We start from the raw sequence: 19,178 nt of genomic DNA on the forward strand, positions 1-19,178 counted from the left end.
CAAATGAATCTTTGAAAGATTACATCACCAGGTTCAGGCGCGAGGTGAGCAATGTTGAAGACCCCTTTGAGGAAAGTATCCTGACTGCGATCTCCACAAGCTTCCGCAAAGATGGGAAGCTCTATGAGAGCATCTATAGAACTCCAGTTAGAGAATTGGGGGAATTCTACGAGCTGGAAATGAGGTCCGATGGGAAAAAGCCTTTGGTTCAAAGAAGCCCACTAGACCAAAGGAAGAAGCCGGGTGCTCCAACCAGAATAAGAAAAAAAATAATGGAGACATCAGAAGGGAAGCTCGGGGAGAACACTTGAACAATGAGGTCTCCAAACAAGCTCGCAAGGTGGAGAAGGAAGAGCGACCTATGCGGTCACGACGTTTCGACAGCTACTATGTCCTGTCTGATCTCCAAGAGAGGATCTTCGCCATGGAGAGAAACAGAGAGAAGTTCGGGAAGCCTAACCCGCTAAGGACCCCCGGTAAATTCAGAAATAGGGAAAAATTCTACGCATACGATAATGAGGCAGGCCATAACACCTCTAAATGCTGGGCCTTGAGGGATACCATTAAGGACCTGATCAGAAGAGGTCGACTGAAGAATTATGTGGTGCGACCAACCAATCAGCCGAACCAACAATCGGCACAGCAACTGCCTTCTTCCGATGATGAACGCTCGCCGGCAGTATGAACAATCTACACAATTCATGGTGGGCCTCACCTTGCTGGAACTTCCCACAAGTCCCATGACAGGTATGTGCGCGAAGCCAACCATGTCTTGTTAGCACGATCGAACGAGTAGTTTTCCCCCCGCGAAGCGAGCTAGGGGTGATACGCCAATCGAAATGATCATTTTCTCAAAAGAAGAGGCCAGAAATGTCCACTGGCTACATAATGACGCACTCATTATACGAGCCCAGATCAATAATTTTGAAGTGCGGAGGATAATGGTGGACACAAGCAATTTAGTAAATGTAATGTACAAGGCATGTTTCGACCAAATGGGACTGGGACCAAAATAGTTGAACTCATTCCCAAAGCCACTCTATGGGTTCACAGGTGATGCAGTGGTCCCTGTCGGGCGGATTAGCCTTATTTTTACTATTGGAGATGCGGATCGTCAAGCCACCGCATTGGCAGAGTTCCTAGTTATAGACTGCCCTTCGGCATACAACATCGTGCTCGAGAGGCCAGCAATGAATGACCTGGATCTGGTCACCTTAACTAGGTCCCTAACAGTCAAATTCTCGACCCCTGCAAGAATATGATGCGTATGAGGTGAGCAACATCTCGTGAGGTGTTGCTATGAAGATGCACTAAAAATGAGAGCTAAATGGAAAAAAGTGAATGTCATTGTAAGGAATGATCCACGACCTGCCAGCTGAAAGAGTGTTAGCCATGATCTGGACCCTCGCGAGGTGGATTGTGATAGGTCCATCGCCCCGGTGGAAGAGCTTGAAAATATCCCAGTCAGCAAGGCGAACGATGAAATGTGCCTCAAGCTAGGAAAAAATTTAGCCCTCGAGGTAAAGTCCTGACTTACCAATTTCCTTAAAGCTAACCTGGATGTATTCGCATGGAACCATGAGGTTATGGTAGGAATAGCCCCAGGGGTTATGTCACACAGGCTTAATGTAGATCCCAGCTACAAGCTAGTACGCTAGAAAATGAGGCCAATGACTCCTTAGCGCTATGCCGCTCTTAAGGAAGAAGTGGACAAGCTCTTGGAAAACGAGTTCATTAGAGAGGCCCACTACCCGGTCTGGATGGCTAACCCAGTCTTGGTGAAAAAGAAAAATGGGAAGTGGAGGACCTGTGTCGACTTTACTGACCTGAACAAGACTTGCCCTAAGGACAGCTTTCCTCTCCCAAGAATCGATCAGCTTGTGGATGCAACAGTTGGTCACCAGCTCCTCAACTTCACGGATGCCTATTCGGGCTACAATCAGATCCCTATGAACCCCAACGACGAGGAGCACACCCTGTTCATTACCAACCAGGGGCTTCATTGTTATAAGGTCATGCCTTTTGGGTTGAAGAATGCTGGCGCAACCTACCAAAGGCTAGTCAATACGATGTTCGAAACACTGATCGGCAAAACCATGGAAGTATACGTTGACGACATGCTAGTAAAGTTAGAACGAGTATCGGATCATGTTTCTGATATGAGAGAAATGTTTAAAGTCCTCAGAAGCTATCAGATGAAGCTTAATCCGCTCAAGTGTACCTTTGGGGTAGCCTCTGGAAAATTTCTAAGGTTTATTGTAAATAATAGAGGCATCAAGGCCAATCCGGACAAAATAAGGGCTTTGCTCGACATGAGCTCGCCTGTAAGGAAAAAAAAGGTGCAAAGCCTCAATGGTCAGGTCGCAACCCTAAGTCGGTTCATTTCCAAGGCAACTGATAAATGTGCCTCAGTTTTTGAGCTTCTAAAAAAGGCGCAAGACTTCAAGTGGACAGAAGAATGCGAGTCCGCATTCCAACAGCTGAAGGAATACATGGGACGAGCCCCACTGCTCGCCAAGCCCAAAGATGGAGAAAAGTTGACCTTATATTTGGGAGTGTCCCAACATGCTCTCAGTGCGAGCCTCGTTCGGGGGGATGAAGAGGTGCAGCACCCCATGTATTATGTCTCCAAGAGCTTGATTGATGCAGAGATAAGGTACACACAAATTGAAAAACTGGCTTACTATTTGATAATGGCATCTAAAAAGTTGCGACCTTATTTCCAAACTCATGAGATTGAAGTCCTGACCAAGTACCCGCTGACACAAATCTTGCAAAAGCCATACACCTCGGGTTGCTTACTAAAGTGGTCTATCGAGCTCACGCAGTTCGATATAAAGTATAAACCAAGGACGGCGATAAAGGGGCAAGCATTGACGTATTTTGTTGCTGAGTTCACTGTTCAATTGATGAGGAAATGGAGAACTCGGAAGGGCCATCTTGGGACTTATACGTGGACAGGTCATCAAGTGAGCAAGGAGCAGGAGTTGGGGTTATGTTAATGAGCCTCGAGGGTCATAGAATCCTCTGCGCCCTGAGATTCGAATTTTCGGCCACCAATAATGAAGCTGAGTACGAGGCCCTATTGGCAGGACTTCGTCTGGAAAAAGAGGTACAAGCTGAGGCCCTAATAATCCTCAGTGACTCTCAGCTGGTAGTCAATTAAATACGGGGAGAATACTAGGCCAGAGATGCAAAAATGGTGGCATACTTACAAAAGGTATGTGAACTCTTGGCCACTTTCAAAAAATATGAAATGCGTGAGATTCCCCACTCCCAAATCTCTCATGCTGATGCATTAGCTAGCCTAGCAACTGCTTGGGATGCGGAGTTCTTGGGGGCCATACCCGTGGAGTTCTTAGCCACCCCGAGCACAGAACAAGCTAAAATAATGGCGATTGAGATGTCCCGAAGCTCGTGGATGAATCCCATTATGGGTTATCTGCAAAACGGGAAACTACCGGATGATAAATTGGAGGCACGTCAGCTGCGAGCTCGAGCAGCTCGATATTGCGTCTATGATAATAGACTGTACATGAAGGGGTTCTTAACCCCGCTTCTGAGGTGCGTTGATGGCACTGATTATCAGACCATGCTGAAAGAGGTTCACGCGGGCCACTATGGTAATCATGCCGAGACACTTTTGCTGGCACAAAAGGTACTCCGATAGGGGTTTTATTAGCCTACCATAAAGCAAGATGCTGTAGAGCTAGTCAAGAAGTGTGACAAGTGCTAGAGATTTGCTAAAATTCTGCGAGCTCCACTATCTTACCTACAGTAGATGAGCAGCCCATGGCCTTTTGCTATTTGGGGTATGGATCTAATCGGGCCACTTCCAATAGCCCGCGGAGGGTACAAGTATGCTACAGTGGCAGTTGACTACTACACCAAATGGGCAGAAGCCAAAGAGCTCGCGCAAATCACCAGCTCAAAGGTACATATATTTGCATGAGATAACATCATCTGCAGGTTCGGGGTTCCACGACAAATAGTGACGAACAACAAAACCTAATTCACCAGCGAGCAATTCATCCAATTCTGTGAATCGATGGGGATCCAGAAAAGCTTCACCGCTGTGGACCACCCCCAAGCCAATGGACAAGTTGAGGCTGTCAACAAAATAATCAAGCAGATCCTGAAGACGAAGCTTGAGGCTAGAAAGAGGGCTTAGGCAGATGAACTGCAAATAGTGCTCTGGGCTTATTGAACAACAACTCAGAGTAGCATTAGAGAAACCCCATTTTTGATGGTATATGGGTTCGAGGCAATGATCCCAGTAGAAAACGAGATGGCCAGCCACCGGAGGGCCACCTTCAATTTAAATGACAATGACGAACTGCTGGCAACGAACCTTGACCTACTCGAGGAAGCGAGAGATACAACTCATATGAGGGTCGTCATTTATCAACAAAGAGTGGCACAATACTACAATCGAAAGGTCTGAATCCGACACTACAATCTCGGAGATCTAGTATTATAACTGATACTAGGCCCAAACTGGGAAGGTTCTTTTATCGTCAAGGAGAATTTGGACAACAGAGTGTATCATCTAGCAGATATGGATGGGGCTATTCTCCCGCGAGCATGGAATGCAGAGCACATCCATCCCTACTTCAATGAATGTAACTATTTTGACTTATGCTTCGAACTCCTATTGCAATTTACATACATAACTTTGATTGAAATCTTTGGATCTTTACGCATCACGCTTTGTTGGAATGAATGTCACAAAAATAAAGGATCGACAAACCATGGTTTGCGAGCTAGGGCCCATGCAACTTAGCTACTGCGCTATGGTTTGTGGCTTGACTGATCATTCATCTTGGAAGCCCCTCAGGTCGTGGTTTGTGAGTTGAGAGCCATTCCTCTTGACTTAATGTCATGGTTTGGGATCTACTAGGCAACCACTTCTGTTAAATAAATTAGAGTCAAATGCTCATTAGCTGGGGTCCTTTCATCTTGACGCATGTCATGGTCTGCGGCCTACCTAGGTGTTCCGCCTCGACTAAATTGTTTTTATTGATGTTCGATTGAATATCTTTAAAGTTACGAGCTGAGAAACATTCCTCTTGACTTAAAGTCATAGTTTGGGATCTATTGATCAACCACTTCCATTATTTAAGTTGAAGGTTCATTAGTTGGGGTTTTTTCATCTTGACTCAAGTTAATGCCCGCGACCTTCCTGGATGTTCCCTCTTAGCTTCTTAAACTTGTAACAAGCCATGATATATCAGTTGAGGTCGCAAGACGATCAACCTAAACATATATCTTGGCAAGCTTTTTATTATGACTTATATGGTAATTCGTTGGGACGTGTTAGCTGAGGTTTGCCTTAATTTGCCTAAGAATGGCTATTCACAACCTATCAGACACGCATCTTGATTATTATGTTTATTGATCACAAGCTATTCGGCCATGGCATATTAACTGAGATCGCAAGACGATCTACCTGGATGTACATCTCGATAAGGTTTTCAAAAATGATCTCGTTAAAGACGTGTTATCTAAGGGTTGTCTTGATTTTCCTAAAGACTTATCATTTTCAAGTAATATTCTTGACGACTTTTCTAAAGATTATACTCTTGAGCTTATCACGGTATACATAAGCCTCCCAGAGCTCATCTTAAGTTATATCTTAAAGATTGGTTCAAGTTGTGTCTCTTCGAGTTTCACTTAAACTTCAAGTTTGATTGGCTTGAGTTCGTGGAAAAATTTAAAGCAAAAGGCACATGTTCAGAAAATGTTGAATTTCATTAAACAAGTACTTCTATTACAAAATACGAAAAAGGTACTTGTGCTATAAAATACAAAAAAGGCCTAGCTAGGAGGGGTGGTAGCTTCGACGGGCTAGACCTCAACCGGCTGGACCTTGGTAGCCTTGGTAGGCTAAACCTCAGCAGTTCCCGCAGGTTGGGTCTTGGCGGCTTCAGCAGGCTGAACCTCGACAACTCCAGGTGGCTTGACCTCATCATGAACACCTGGCGTCCCAACCTTTGACGAATCAAGCGAGGTGGCAGCTTTGGCATCCTCAGCAGCTTCGGTCGCGTACCGTTTCACCTCCTCGACGACCTGCACACCAAAGAAGGAGAAATCCATCTCGGGATGGTTCAACCAATGGGTGTACAGGAATGCCGAGCAGGTGTCGAACTTGGTTTCCATGCGTACTGAGTCCATCCGAGCTCCCACCTCTGCCCTGATATCATTAATGGTCCTTTTTGCGAGCTGCTCACACCAGTCAGCTTGATCATCGGCCTACTTCCGCTCGTCCTTAACCGTCTTCAGCTCTGCCTCGGTTGATTTTAGTTGATTTTGGACCCTCCGCAACTCCTTATTGGCTTTATTCAACTCGCCAGTGAGCCCAGAGTTAGCGAACTCCCACATATTTTTCAACCGACGAAGCTCCTCATCAAGGTCTTTATTTCTTTGTATCGCCTCCCTCAGACGCATCTCAGAGCCCTCCACCTCTTGTTGGGCAACGAGGAGCTCGGCCTATAAAGCCTTCTTCCCGTCCTTGAGCTTCATTATTTCTCCCTAAAAGGACATGTTCACTGCATCAAGCTGTGCCTCGAAATATAGGTTTTGCTGTTTGAGCTTCATGGAAGCAAGTGAAAGCTGTGACAGAAGAAAAGTTAGCTCGAGGAAAGGCAAAATCAAGAAATTAAGGTACGAAAGGTGTAACTTACCACCAAACTGTGATGAGCCATGAAGTTGTAGAGGGGGACCCTTTCATCGCCGTATTGTCCAGAGGCTTCGCACTCGCACCCAAAAGAGTGGGGATGGAGTCCAGGAGGGGACCAACATAGGCCCCTCCCAGCAAGGCCTCCAAGGTTGGCTCCTATTTGGGGACCCTAGCCCGTTTGCTCCTGTTATCCTCCCGCTGCTGCGGCTGATCGGGCCTTCTTTTTGAGCTTGCAATGAGGGCATTCTGAGCCTCCCTCACGACCTTCTTCCCATGAGCTCCGCTCTAGCCATGATCATGAGAGGCAGAAACTCGCTGCCCTGGTTGCTATTGGGGGTGATTCTGTTGTTGAGATTGCTACGATTGGGCTCGTGGTCGTTGCTCTTGTTACTGATGGTAATGCTTTGGCTGCTGAGGTGGTTGTTGTTGAGGACGCGACCGTGGTTGCGACTGCTCTGACCTCTCACCCCGCGAGCTTGAGCTCGGGGTTGCAGACGAAGTAGCACCTGATCTGGCCCTAGATTTCTTCGGTTCAATGAGGTCGAGGTCCACCATATCTTTGGCTTGACTGTCTTCCCTTCTTTTGCTGCTCGACTCAGCAACATGGAAGGCAGACGGGAGGACCTTTGCACCTAGGACACCGATGTGATTCCCCTTGATAATCTGGGCGTTAAGAGGAGGCGCGAGCTCATGATCCCTGAGTAGCTCGTCAGTGACTTCAAATTCTTCCAAGCCCGACCCCGCGCAACAAGCTTGTCAAGAATCTCAATCTCTTTGGCCGATAAGCTCGATTTTCCTCCTCCGAAGTCTGCGTGTCCAAGAGAAAATGTTAAAAGCATAGGGCAAAATAAAGCGATCTATGCGCACAAGCATGCCTTTACTTGGAGTGAGCGCAAAGTTGGAGTTCTTGAGTGACAAAAGCGAGGGGCAGGAGACAAAGAACCAAGTGGACTTGTAATCGCCCACGTTGGACTTCCCCTTTGCCCTACCCTAAGGAAGGGTGGCTTTGTATTGCGAAGGACGAGCTGCCAAGTAGTACAGCCCGTCCTTGGCATTCTTAAAGGAAAAGAGAAATCTAATCAATTTTGGTGAAGGAGGGGGGAGTTTATTCCTAAGAAGTAAGATGGTTAGGAAAGTAAGTTGGGTATACGAGTTTGGTGTCAATTGAAAAGGTGCGAGTTTGACATTGTTCAAAAGGTTGAGAAGGTATGGAGTTACAAGGAACCTAAAACCAGACTCGAGGTGCTGGGGGCTAATGGCTATATAGCCAGATGGCAAATAGGTTGCGTAAGAGCTCGGGGTGGGGATGTATACTTGGCAGTTCACCAGGAAATGAAACTCCCGAGTACAGGTCCCCACCTCTGGAAACTTGGCTTTGGAGGGGAAATCTTTCAAAAACCTCATGTCCCATCCTTCCTTCAGCGACCTGCTCTTGGACCTCCAGGTCGGCTTCAGAAGAAGTCATATCAATGACCTCCTTAGATCGCGAGCTCATCCCCTCAAAGTTTTGCCCCTCCATCATAAGGCAATCTTCAAAGTTCGAGGTATGGTTTTCTCCTACGATATGATTGCAGCGCTTTTGACCTGAATTCTCTCGGATAGGGTCGGACATCTACAAAGAGAAAGAAAGAACAGTCAGGTCGCAAGTCGCGAAACAGACCTCAAAGAACTAGAAAAGCCCTAAAAATACCCCCTATTTTCATAGGTCACACGCTTTGCAACAGGGTGCCGCCTAAGGTGGAGGGGCTGCAACTGCAAGCTTGGTATTCCATCGAAGACTAACCCTAAGGTCATTGAGCCTGAAGGCTCGGCAAAACACCTAATCAACCTATTCAAGTTGATCCCCCAAAAAATGGAAGCGACACCGACAGAATCGGGAAGACCAGAAGGACCATCAACGGCTAACCGACGATGGACGACCTTATGAAAGAAAGAAAAGAAGGTCATGGCAAACTTACCAATCACTAAGCTTGTCGTCGGTATGAGAGCTTGAAGCAAGTCCCAAACAGAGATGGTCGACGCCTGAACGATTGCGGATGAGAGAGCCTAGTAGCAATGGAAGTCTCGAGAGAAGAAGGCAAAAGCAAGAAAAGATTTCAAAATAGCGTGAATGAGGGAAAAAGGTAACACCCTATACTATTTATACCTTCAGCCCGTTCAATCCCACAAGCATAGTCATGTGCAGTAATGGGGGAACATGCGCACTAAATGTGCCACAGACAAGACGTGCTGTGTGAAACGACGAGATTTGAAGTGATTGGGCAGAAGTCTGAAAGGTGGACTAACAGCTGGCACACGTCAACTCCTAGTCCGAAGATTGCACTGCGAGCTGAGGGGGCTTGTGTTATATGTATTTTCTGCATCACTCCTTATGGGCTAGACTTAGTCCAGTGGCCCGGGCCTAATCGCCTGGAGCCCAGATTGTCCAAGCGACCTCGTCAAAGAAAGCTCATACACCGCTAAAATTCGAGCTCATATTGTGGATCCGTGCGAGCTGTAACACCCCACTTCTCTGGAGTGATACGTAACGTAAGATTTCGGGGATATATTTTTTTCCAATCAACAACAGAAACCCAACATAAACCGTACCCCGAAGATCCCGTTACACCTTCTTAGTAATCAATTATGAACCATCAATAAACTAAGACAAGTTCACCAACTCAAATGCGGAAGCTAAATTGAAACCTTAACAGGTCATAACTGAAACCACTTTATTTATATTATAAAGTCAAACCAACGCTTACATGAAGTCATCAAAGGTAAATAACATAACTGAAATGACATAATATAAATATTCTTTAATCGCCGTCACTTCTCGGCAATTTCGTTTCCCTTTGCACCGCTGCCTTCACCTGGAATGTTTGAATATTCCAGAGACATAGTCCATATTAGATGATGAATCATCTAAGTAAGAGTTCAAAAACATATTTTTCATGAATGAATGAAAGACATGAAATAAACCAATACACCTGGCAAGCCCTACCCCAAGAGAATCCCAAGCACTTAACCCTACCCCAGGAAAAGAGCAATCTCTCTAAAAGCTATGCCACCATACCGACTCGACGACATGACGCGATTCTAGCTTAAGAGAGGCAAGCCAACGCATATCACCAAATTACGCTTCCACTCTAAGCATCTAGGAACCACCACACAATCCCAACTCCAAAATTTCACATGGACCACCTAGTCATCCTAGTGCAACTTTCCTGGCCAAACGGCCTGGCACGGAAACCAAGGCGACTATCCCAGCATACACACCAGCACAAGATACCCCTATTATTCCATCACGTCTTTGGAGAATTATGGCTACACTATCCAGACAACATCCTAGGCTGACATCCCATATGAATAACACAATATGAACCACCTAGTCATCCTAGTGCAACTTCCATGGCCAAACGACCTGGCATGGAAACCAAGGCGGCTATCCTGACATGCACACCAGTATTAGATACCTTTACTATTCCGTCACGCCCTTAGAGAATTACGGCTACACTATCCAGACAACATCTTAGACTGACATTCCATATGAACACACAAAACGCAAGATAATGCCACATTTCACAATTCAATGCATCATATAAACAACAGTTTTATAAAATGCAATGCATAAGTTCGAAACATTTAGGGACGAACCTCCCTCATAAAACCAACTGTCACTAGTTACCGTTTCAATGCACAAAACCATTTGCATGAGCAAGTCAAATTTGATAGTGAATAACTCACAATCAGTCAAGTTTTTCAGTTAAAACACTCACCTCAACGTATTCGGATCGTCTCGATCCTCGTGCACAACCTCGTTTTGCATGTCAAATCACAAACACTTGAATTTATTCTCAACCTCAAGCTAAGATACACCCTAAACACCATATTTAATTAAGGAATCATCAAAATCCATTTTCCTCAATTTTTCCATATTTTTCTCTATTTTTCTCCCAATTTTCACCTCGATAATTCCAAAATAATTATTTCCTCAAACATTTTCCCAAATATTTCAACACGATAAATTCTCAAATAAATCAATAAAAATACTGGAAAAGGAAATACCGAATTTGCCCCTGTAACGCGCGTTCACGCGCTTGGCGCGTGGGTGTGAGTGAAGGCTGACACGTGCAGCCATGAGCCACCGTCTTACTCGTTGATCTGGTCGCCAGCGGTTACTCCGATGGCCGTGAAAAGGGTACCGCCTTGAATCCCTTCTTCAATCGATCACAACCCCACCGATTTTAGGCCGAACCACCACCGGAAAGGCCACCAAACGGCTTGTTGCAGGTCACGGTAGGCGGACCACCTCCAGCTTTCCGGCGACGTACGAACAACCACCAAACGCACTCCAAAACGCTTTAAAATGTTCCCAATCTCTTCTCCTTGATGCAAGGATCAAAAGCCCCTTATCCAAGCTCCCAAAAACACGACTGATTTGTTGCCAAAATCATCAAAACCCTCGGCCCATTTTATTCCTGAAAATCGGCCATCTCACGGCCAATCAACGGCTATGGCTTGGTCCCCAAGCTAGCCCACGCCGTATACAACCTTCCCCAAGCCACCCTCGGCTATCCCATCACCGAAAACGGAGGCCGTGTGAGGTGGCGGTGCGGCGTGTAACACCCGAGAATAATTTGAGGATAAAAATGATATTGATAAAGGGCATAAATGGAATTGTGGAAAAAATAAGACTATAGGGTACACTAATATAGCTTTAGACGACCAAATTAGTCGGAGGGAGTACCCCGAACCCTAGATGACCAAGGAAAATTGTATAGAAACGACAAGTGATTTAAATTATGATTTTTAGTGATAAAAGAAATGAGACCGGGAACAGCTTTCGGTACAACGAAAATACAGCTGCCAATTAGGTCGTATTACCAAATTGTTGTAAACGATGTCCAAAAAGTCAACGGAGAGTGTCAAGAACTAGTATTCGATGTATAAAACAACCCTTAAGTAGTTTCAAGTTGAATCGAGTAGATTTAAGGTCAAATAAATCAATCGGGCCTAAGTGTAATTTTTCAAAAATACCCGAGAGAGGTCAAAATGGTAATTGTTTGAAAGTTTCAAGGGAGAAATGAGGAGTACTAATCTTGAGGGTCTTAGTGAGGGTGTTAGAAAGATCAGGGGCTTGAGGATAAGGGCCAAAATGCAAAAGAGAAATCCCAAGGGGCCAAAATGCAATTTTCAGAAAGTTGTACAAGCATGGCCGATCTGGCCGAGATTTTGGCCAGAAAATCCGGCCATTTGGCAGCCTAGGATCGTCAGGGAGTGGCCTAAGGAGGTCTATGAGGCGTGGGAAAGAAGTTTTGGCCAGAGATCGGCCACGTGGAGGGTTATTTTTGCCTATAAATACCGAGGGCTTTTGGCCGAGTTTGAAGCACAAATCGATCTCGATTTCGAATGATTTTTGAAGCTTGGATAGAGGGCTTTTGATCTCTAGGAGTCAAGGATCATTTTGGGATCGTTTTGAGGTATTTTGGAGTGGGTTTGGTGGCCGATCGAGCTCGACCGAGGGTTAGAGGCGGACCGCCTTCCGCCGCCTGCAACTGGCCATTTGGGCCGTTTTCCGGTGGCCTTTCGGCCTGATTTTTGTGGCATCGTGATCAACTATTCGAGGGCTTTCGGAGGGTACCGGTTTCATGGCCATCGGAGCAACTGCCGGCGGCCGACTAGAAGTTGAAGACAGTGGCGCGTGACTGCCACGCGCCAGTACAAATTGTCCAGCCACTCGCCCGCGCGTGAGGGCGCGTGAGGGCTCAAGTAATTTTGAAATTTTTTTATTATTTTAAGAAAAATAAATTAGGAATTATGGTGGAAGAAAATTTTGAAAAATGTTGGAGAAAATGGTCATTATGTAATTTTCAAAGTAAATAAGGCTTATGAAAAAATAGGAGGAGGTATTGGAAAATTTTTAGAAAATTCTGGAAGTTAGGAAATATTTATTTATGAATTGTTATAAAGAGAAATCGAGGAAAAATCTTGAGTAGGCATTTATTAGAATTTTTGAGGAAAATATAGAGGAAATAGGAAGAAATTATGAAAAAATTGGAAAAATAGATATTGATATGAATTTGAACAAATGTAATGTCTAGGGTATCGTTGAAGCTCGAGGTTAAATTATAAGAGCGTCGGGCACGAGAATCGAGGTCAGGCACCCAAATCAAGGCGACTCGCGCTCTTCAAGAAAAAGTTGAGTTGCAAGGTGAGTGGTTCTACCCGAAAAGACTTTAAGTGACATATGAATGGTTTACTGTGAGTGTTCATCCCTATGACTTGGTTTATTGTGATGGATTGTCCAAACGGTTATTTACACATGCATTAAATTTCGTACGGTAAATTGCATACATCGAAATGTTGATTTTAAGCTATGCATGTTATGATTTTCGATATTGGCTTGTTTTGTGTCGTCCATGTGGGACGTGGGTTGGTAACCTGTGACGTAGTCCAGAGTGACAGCACTCAGGATGCATACCTAGGATTAATGCTAGGTGACCCACTTGGGACGGGGCTGAGACGGACTTCACCCTACGGGACCCAAGTGGCGGGGCTGAGAGTGGACACCACCCCGGTTGTTGGCTCAAGTGGCGGGCCTGCGAGTGGACACCACCCCAGGATCCTTTGAGCAAAAGCATTAATACCGAGGTGACGTCGATTCCGAGGATAGTGCTGATGCGACACTCTTGGGGCTAGGGTTGCGTTGGGTTTTGGAATGCTTTTGAGTAGGAGCGTAAAGCCTCACAATGACAATGGGGTGATTCCCTAGTTCAGATGTCGAGGTTGTCCCTCTTAAGCAGGATTGGTTACCAATGGTCGGTGTGGTCGTGTCGCCTTTAGAGAGATTGCAGTTTCCCCGGTTAGGGTTAAGTGCTATGTGGGATTCTCTTAGGCTGGTGCATGTCGAGACTTATCGGTTTTATATATGATTTTGCATATATTCATGAAAATATTTTTGAACTCTCACTTAGATGATTCAGCATCTAATTTGGACTATGTCCCTGGAATATTCAAACGTTCCAGGTGAATGCAGCGGCGCCAAGGGAAAGAATGTCATCGAGATGTAGCTGCTATGTTTAGTTTTCGTAGGTTTTGTCTATGATTACGATGTTCAGAGGTTATGTAAATATTTGATATTTTCATGTGAAACATCGATTTGCTTATTGTAAAGGAATTGTCGGTTATATATCATTGAGATTTCGATCTTGCTTCCGCTGATGTGATTGTTAATACCTGTCTTAGTTTATTTATTATTAAATTTTGATATGCTAAGAAGGTACGATCGGGATTGACGGGAAACGATTATGATGAAGGTATGTGTATCGAGAGACTTATGTTGTGTGCTTGATGTTGAAAATATATATATATATATTCCCAAAATCTCGAGGTAATGCACGTTCTGGGAAAACGGGGCGTTACACGGCGGCCGTTTTTGGCTTTGTGTTCACACTGCAACTTTTGTTTTATTGCATTTTCACCCCCTCTGATTTCACCAAATCTCATTTTGGCCCCTTCCATGACACCCCTAATATTTCCAACACCATCACACTAAGGCCCATAAGTTTAGTACTTCTCATTTCACCTTCGAAACTTTTAAAAAATTACCGTTTTGACCTCTCTTGGGCATATTTAGAAAATTACACTTAAGCCAGGTTGATTGTTTTGACCTTAAATCCATTCGTTTCAACCCGAAATCACTTAAGAGTTTTTCTATACATAAAATATTGGTCCTTAACATGCTCCATTGACTTTCCGGATGATCCCTACGTCGATTCGATTTTCTCAGCCCGGTCGACAATTATACCGAAAACTGTTCTCAATCCAATTTCTTTCAACACTAAAAATCATAACTCGAACCACTCGTTGATACTATACCATTTTCCTTGGCTATCTAGGGTCCGGGGTACTCCCTTCGTCTAATTCAGTCTCTTAAAATTGCGATAGTGTACCCTATAGTCTTATTTTTTTGAAAATTCTATTTATGCCCTTCATTAAATACCATTTGTAACTTCAAGAAATTCTGGGGTATTACACGAGCTCCTAACGCGCCCCAGGCAAGACCTCTGGTGAGCTCCCTGAGATCTATTCAACGAGCTTCCAATAAAGCTCCTAGTCCGTTGGCCCAACCGTTCAGCTCGCTGGCCTAAATCCTTCAGCTCGCATAGGCAACAAAGTTGTTGAATAGCTTGAGGCAGGGACCTACTTACTTTATCCAAAAGCAAATCATACTCCTCGTAATGAAGACTCTACTCTTGGTTTTATGCAGAAGATAAGGACTGTTTGTCCCCCATTATATCATCTTTTTATTTTTATATCTTATGCAAATTGTAAATGCCCCTCATTATAAATAGGGGTCAGAAATATCATCAGGGGGGCAACAAGAAGAATAATCAGATACTATCACTAAGGAAGAATAATCAAGGTATGGTCGTAGAGTAGGCATCGTTTTGGCCGAATCACGTGAAAATTTTTTGTGTTCTTCCTCCTTGTATCTTGGACTCACTCACTGCGGCCCAGACGAATCACGGTCAACTAAAATTGAACGTCAACAGAATTTAAAGAAAAGAGAGGAGATGAAAAAAGAAGAAATTAGAGAGAGAGAATGAAATATCTTATCTCAAATCCAAATTTGAGTTTGAGATGAATAATGAATTTAAATTTTGGTTCAAAGAAAAAGATAAAGTAAAATTATTTATCTTAAACTCAAATTTGGGTAAAAATTCACATTTATGTTTAAAGAAGAAAAAGAAGAAGAAAAATATAAAGTAGATGTCTATTGTGATTATCGTTACTGTGAACAACGTATCTATTGCTGCCCATATGACTAGATGCCTTCACCATCACAGGCATACTTGTCTTAACCAACCTCTACTTTACAGCTTGAGAGCAAGAGAAAAAAAATAGAAAAAAGAAAGAGAGAGAGAGAGAGAGAGAGAGAGAGAGAGAAGATGAATGACCATAATCATTGTGATTCGTTGATCATCTTTGATCGCAAGGGTGGATCCAACCAGGTGGGTTGGGTTGGGCAAAATTGAAGGTGGGATAAACTAAATTTGGGCTGGGTAATTACTAAAAAATTAAAAAATTTACATTATAAATATAGATTTTGTTGTGGGTTGCCATGGGCTTTAACCGAGGGCAACTCACTACTAAATCTGCTCATGTTTGATCAAATAAAGAGAAATAGAGAAATAGTATGAGAATAGAAAGAAAGAAAAATGAAAAAAAAGAAAAGAGACGAATGGCTTTAAACATTAGAATATTTTAGTAATTTTATAAAATTTTAATTAACTAATAGTAAGGGAAAAATTGCAACGTAACATTAAATTTTAAGATATATTTTACAATTATCCTCATAAACCCCAAGATATAGGGTAGAGTTTTATTGGAAAAAAAAAAAAGAGAATTATATGAATCTCTAGAGATATTTTAAATTACAAGGGATTTTTTTATAAATATCTCAAAATTCAAGTATTCTAAGTGTAATTTACCTTAGGCATATTTTAAGAATTAAATTCTTTAATTCATGTGATGATGGTATTTTATAAATTATTTTGATATATATTTCTTTGATGTGTTGCTGCAGACATAGACATAGTTTTGTATAAGAAAAAAACATAAAGAAATTATACGATAATATATGATATTTGGGTATAATATTTTGATACTCACAAAATTATAAACACTTTTTTAACGAAATAACAACACTTGATCTAAATTTTTTTTAAAAAAAAATTATAAACAGTTTTTTAAGGTGTTTACAATTTTTAAAAAATAATTATTAATTTTATGAAAAAATTATTAATTCTTTAAGAAGTATCTATATCTCTATGAATGTTAAAATACATATTTAAATAGCATTACCGTTATTGAAAATTTGTGTTTATCATTGAGTACCATTGGCCAAATATTTTTAATAACAGTAAATTAAGGTAATCTCCATGATAACAAAAAATTTGGCAAAGGCAAAAACATTAACTCATAATCGGAAGTGTGTGCGTGTGAGGCAGCAACAAGAGTGAAGATTGTTTCGTACTTTTTGGGCATATTTGGTGGATGAGTGGCACTCTCAATCAGATGCCACTCTGAGACAACAATGAGCAGTCTCCCTTGGCTCTCTTTGGTCCGTTGAAAGCTCATGGAAATGCTCCGTTAGTGGCTCACTTTTCAGAATCATCACTGAAGAACCACTGCAGATTTTGTACCCATCAACAACGACAGATTCATTATTGCAACAGCGAAAGATAAAATAAAAACTGTTTTTATGTTTTTTGGGTAAATGGGATTATTTTATGTTTTCAATGTCAAATCATTTATCCCAGCAAAATTTTGTATCAGATGACGTGGCTCGTCTATTACTGCATAATATTGGAATCACTAAAATGGTATTTATATATACATATGATGGTTTTCATATGTATAAAAATTATATTATTATTACGATGTACTTTTATTATTTTTTCCAAAAGTTGGGCCCAACATCGAGAAATTTAATAATACCAAGATGAGTTAGTCTCATTGGTACAAAAATATTGTACCCAAAGAGGGAGCTTATGAGGTTGACGGAATTGAAATCGAGGCATCGAGTTCAGTAGCTGAACACTATATCAAACACTAAGAGTGCCACCCGTAGACGTATTGAAATTGGTTTTTATGATGGATAAGTGTTGATAAGTCGTGAGTTTCCAACGTGGGCTGCTGCAAGAAAGTGATGTTTGGGATTTCTATGTTCTCTTTGTTTATGGTAAAGCAACTTTCTGTGGGCGTTGGCAACCATTTACCATTTTCAGGGACCAGTATGGAAGAAGACAGCCCAGCAGGATGAGAAACTTGAGATTCTCGTGAAATCCCACCATTTTCTTGGCCTTTTTTCTCTCTTCCGTTTCCAGTTTTCATGGCCAAGAAAGTATTAAGCTTGTGCCGTGGATCGATGTCTCTGAAGTTGCAGCTCTCCTTTCTCATCAAGTCGATCCCTTGATATCTGCTCCACATATATATATATATATATGTCCTCTTAGTTTGCAGCTGGTTTTCGTATTTGTAAATTGTGTCTCCTCCTCTTGGTTGGATTTCATGTGGAGATCAGTGCTTCACTACACCATTTGAGAAAGCTTTCAAGTCCAACAAAACCAAAAAGAAAAAACAGGCAAGGTAGATTCAAGGTAATGAATGTCCTCTTTCTTCTCCATTTTCCTTTTTGATCCAAGATCAGGGAAGCATTTTGATTTTTATCTTAGCGAGTAGTTTTGGTAATAATGATAAATTTGCTCTCTCTTAATTAGTGGGGGGTACAAATATGATCTCATCTTGATCCTCGTAATTCGAAGAGTCTCGTGAGCAGGGATGCCTTTTTTATTTTTAATTGTTGTTCTCAATTGCTACACATATAGAATATAATTTAGAAGATGGATTATAGCTCTTCAAGTTATTGACATAAATATATATATATATATATATATCCAATTTTTGTGTTGGGTTGAGAAGCAATGGCAGATGGGTATTCAAATACAACCGGCAGAAATGGAGATCTTCAAGAAGAAGATGTCTGGGCAGTGGTGAAGGAAAGCTCAAGGGTTGAAAAAGCCATCATTTATTCATCAACTGGGTCTGGTTCAACAGCAGCAGCATCAGCATCAGCATGGAGATTAGCATCTGCTCCAAAAGTAATCTCCATGCCCAAAACCCATGATCCAGGGGTGATCAATCAAACACAATCATCAACTGCAATGAGCATCCCTGAGTGGTCAAAGATATACAGAAAGAACCCAAAGAAATTCGGGTTGGAAAAAGACGAAAATGAAGATGATGATGATGATGATGATGATGATTTAGATGATGATGATAATGAAACGATGCCTCCCCATGAATACGTTGCCAGGAAGATGGCAAGAACTCGGATCTCTTCCTTCTCCATGTGTGAAGGCATTGGAAGGACTCTCAAGGGAAGAGACCTCAGCAAAGTAAGGAATGCCATCTTAACCAGAACTGGTTTCCTGGAGTAATTGATCTCTTCCATATATGGCTTTCGTCCAACCCTACAATGTAATATACATATGCAATTCATCGTGAGGCTGGCTATATACATTAATAAATATCGAAATTACTATTATACAAAAATCTATATTAATAAGTTCACAAGTATCATGAGGTTTTCTTTATCTCCTCCTTAATTAGAAAGGAAAGATGAGAAAATTATGCAATGCATCTTGATATTTTACTTATTGACTTTCTAATATGAAAACTAATTTATAGTTAAGTCTGTATTGGAAGTGGAATTAGCTTTACTTCACCTGCTTTTATGTTTGTTAGGCGGCTGACATATTTAATATTATCTCCTTAAATGGCACCCTACTTTCTTCCCATTTGTTCGATTTCTTTAAGAATATTCTCCAAGACTATGAGCTAGCATGCATATGTTATGTCGCAAAGAAAAATTATTGATTTTCTCTAAGGGGTCCGGAAGATTTCACTAATTCGTGACACTTGCTGGAGCTTATTTTAAAATAGGATACAT

At 42.4% G+C, this 19,178-nt stretch overlaps 1 protein-coding gene across 1 annotated transcript; it reads left to right on the forward strand.

The window, feature by feature from the left end:
• The first annotated feature begins 17,237 nt into the window (after window positions 1-17,237).
• On the forward strand, window positions 17,238-18,781 carry LOC127795275 (uncharacterized). The gene is made up of 2 exons (XM_052326851.1): window positions 17,238-17,826; window positions 18,149-18,781. Exon 2 carries the CDS (start codon window positions 18,151-18,153, stop codon window positions 18,664-18,666), a length of 516 nt encoding a protein of 171 aa, XP_052182811.1. The 5' UTR covers window positions 17,238-17,826; window positions 18,149-18,150; the 3' UTR covers window positions 18,667-18,781.
• The last annotated feature ends 397 nt before the right edge of the window (window positions 18,782-19,178 follow it).

This window comes from Diospyros lotus, chromosome 2 (genome assembly GCF_014633365.1).
Source record: "Diospyros lotus cultivar Yz01 chromosome 2, ASM1463336v1, whole genome shotgun sequence".
Classification (NCBI taxonomy): domain Eukaryota; kingdom Viridiplantae; phylum Streptophyta; class Magnoliopsida; order Ericales; family Ebenaceae; genus Diospyros; species Diospyros lotus.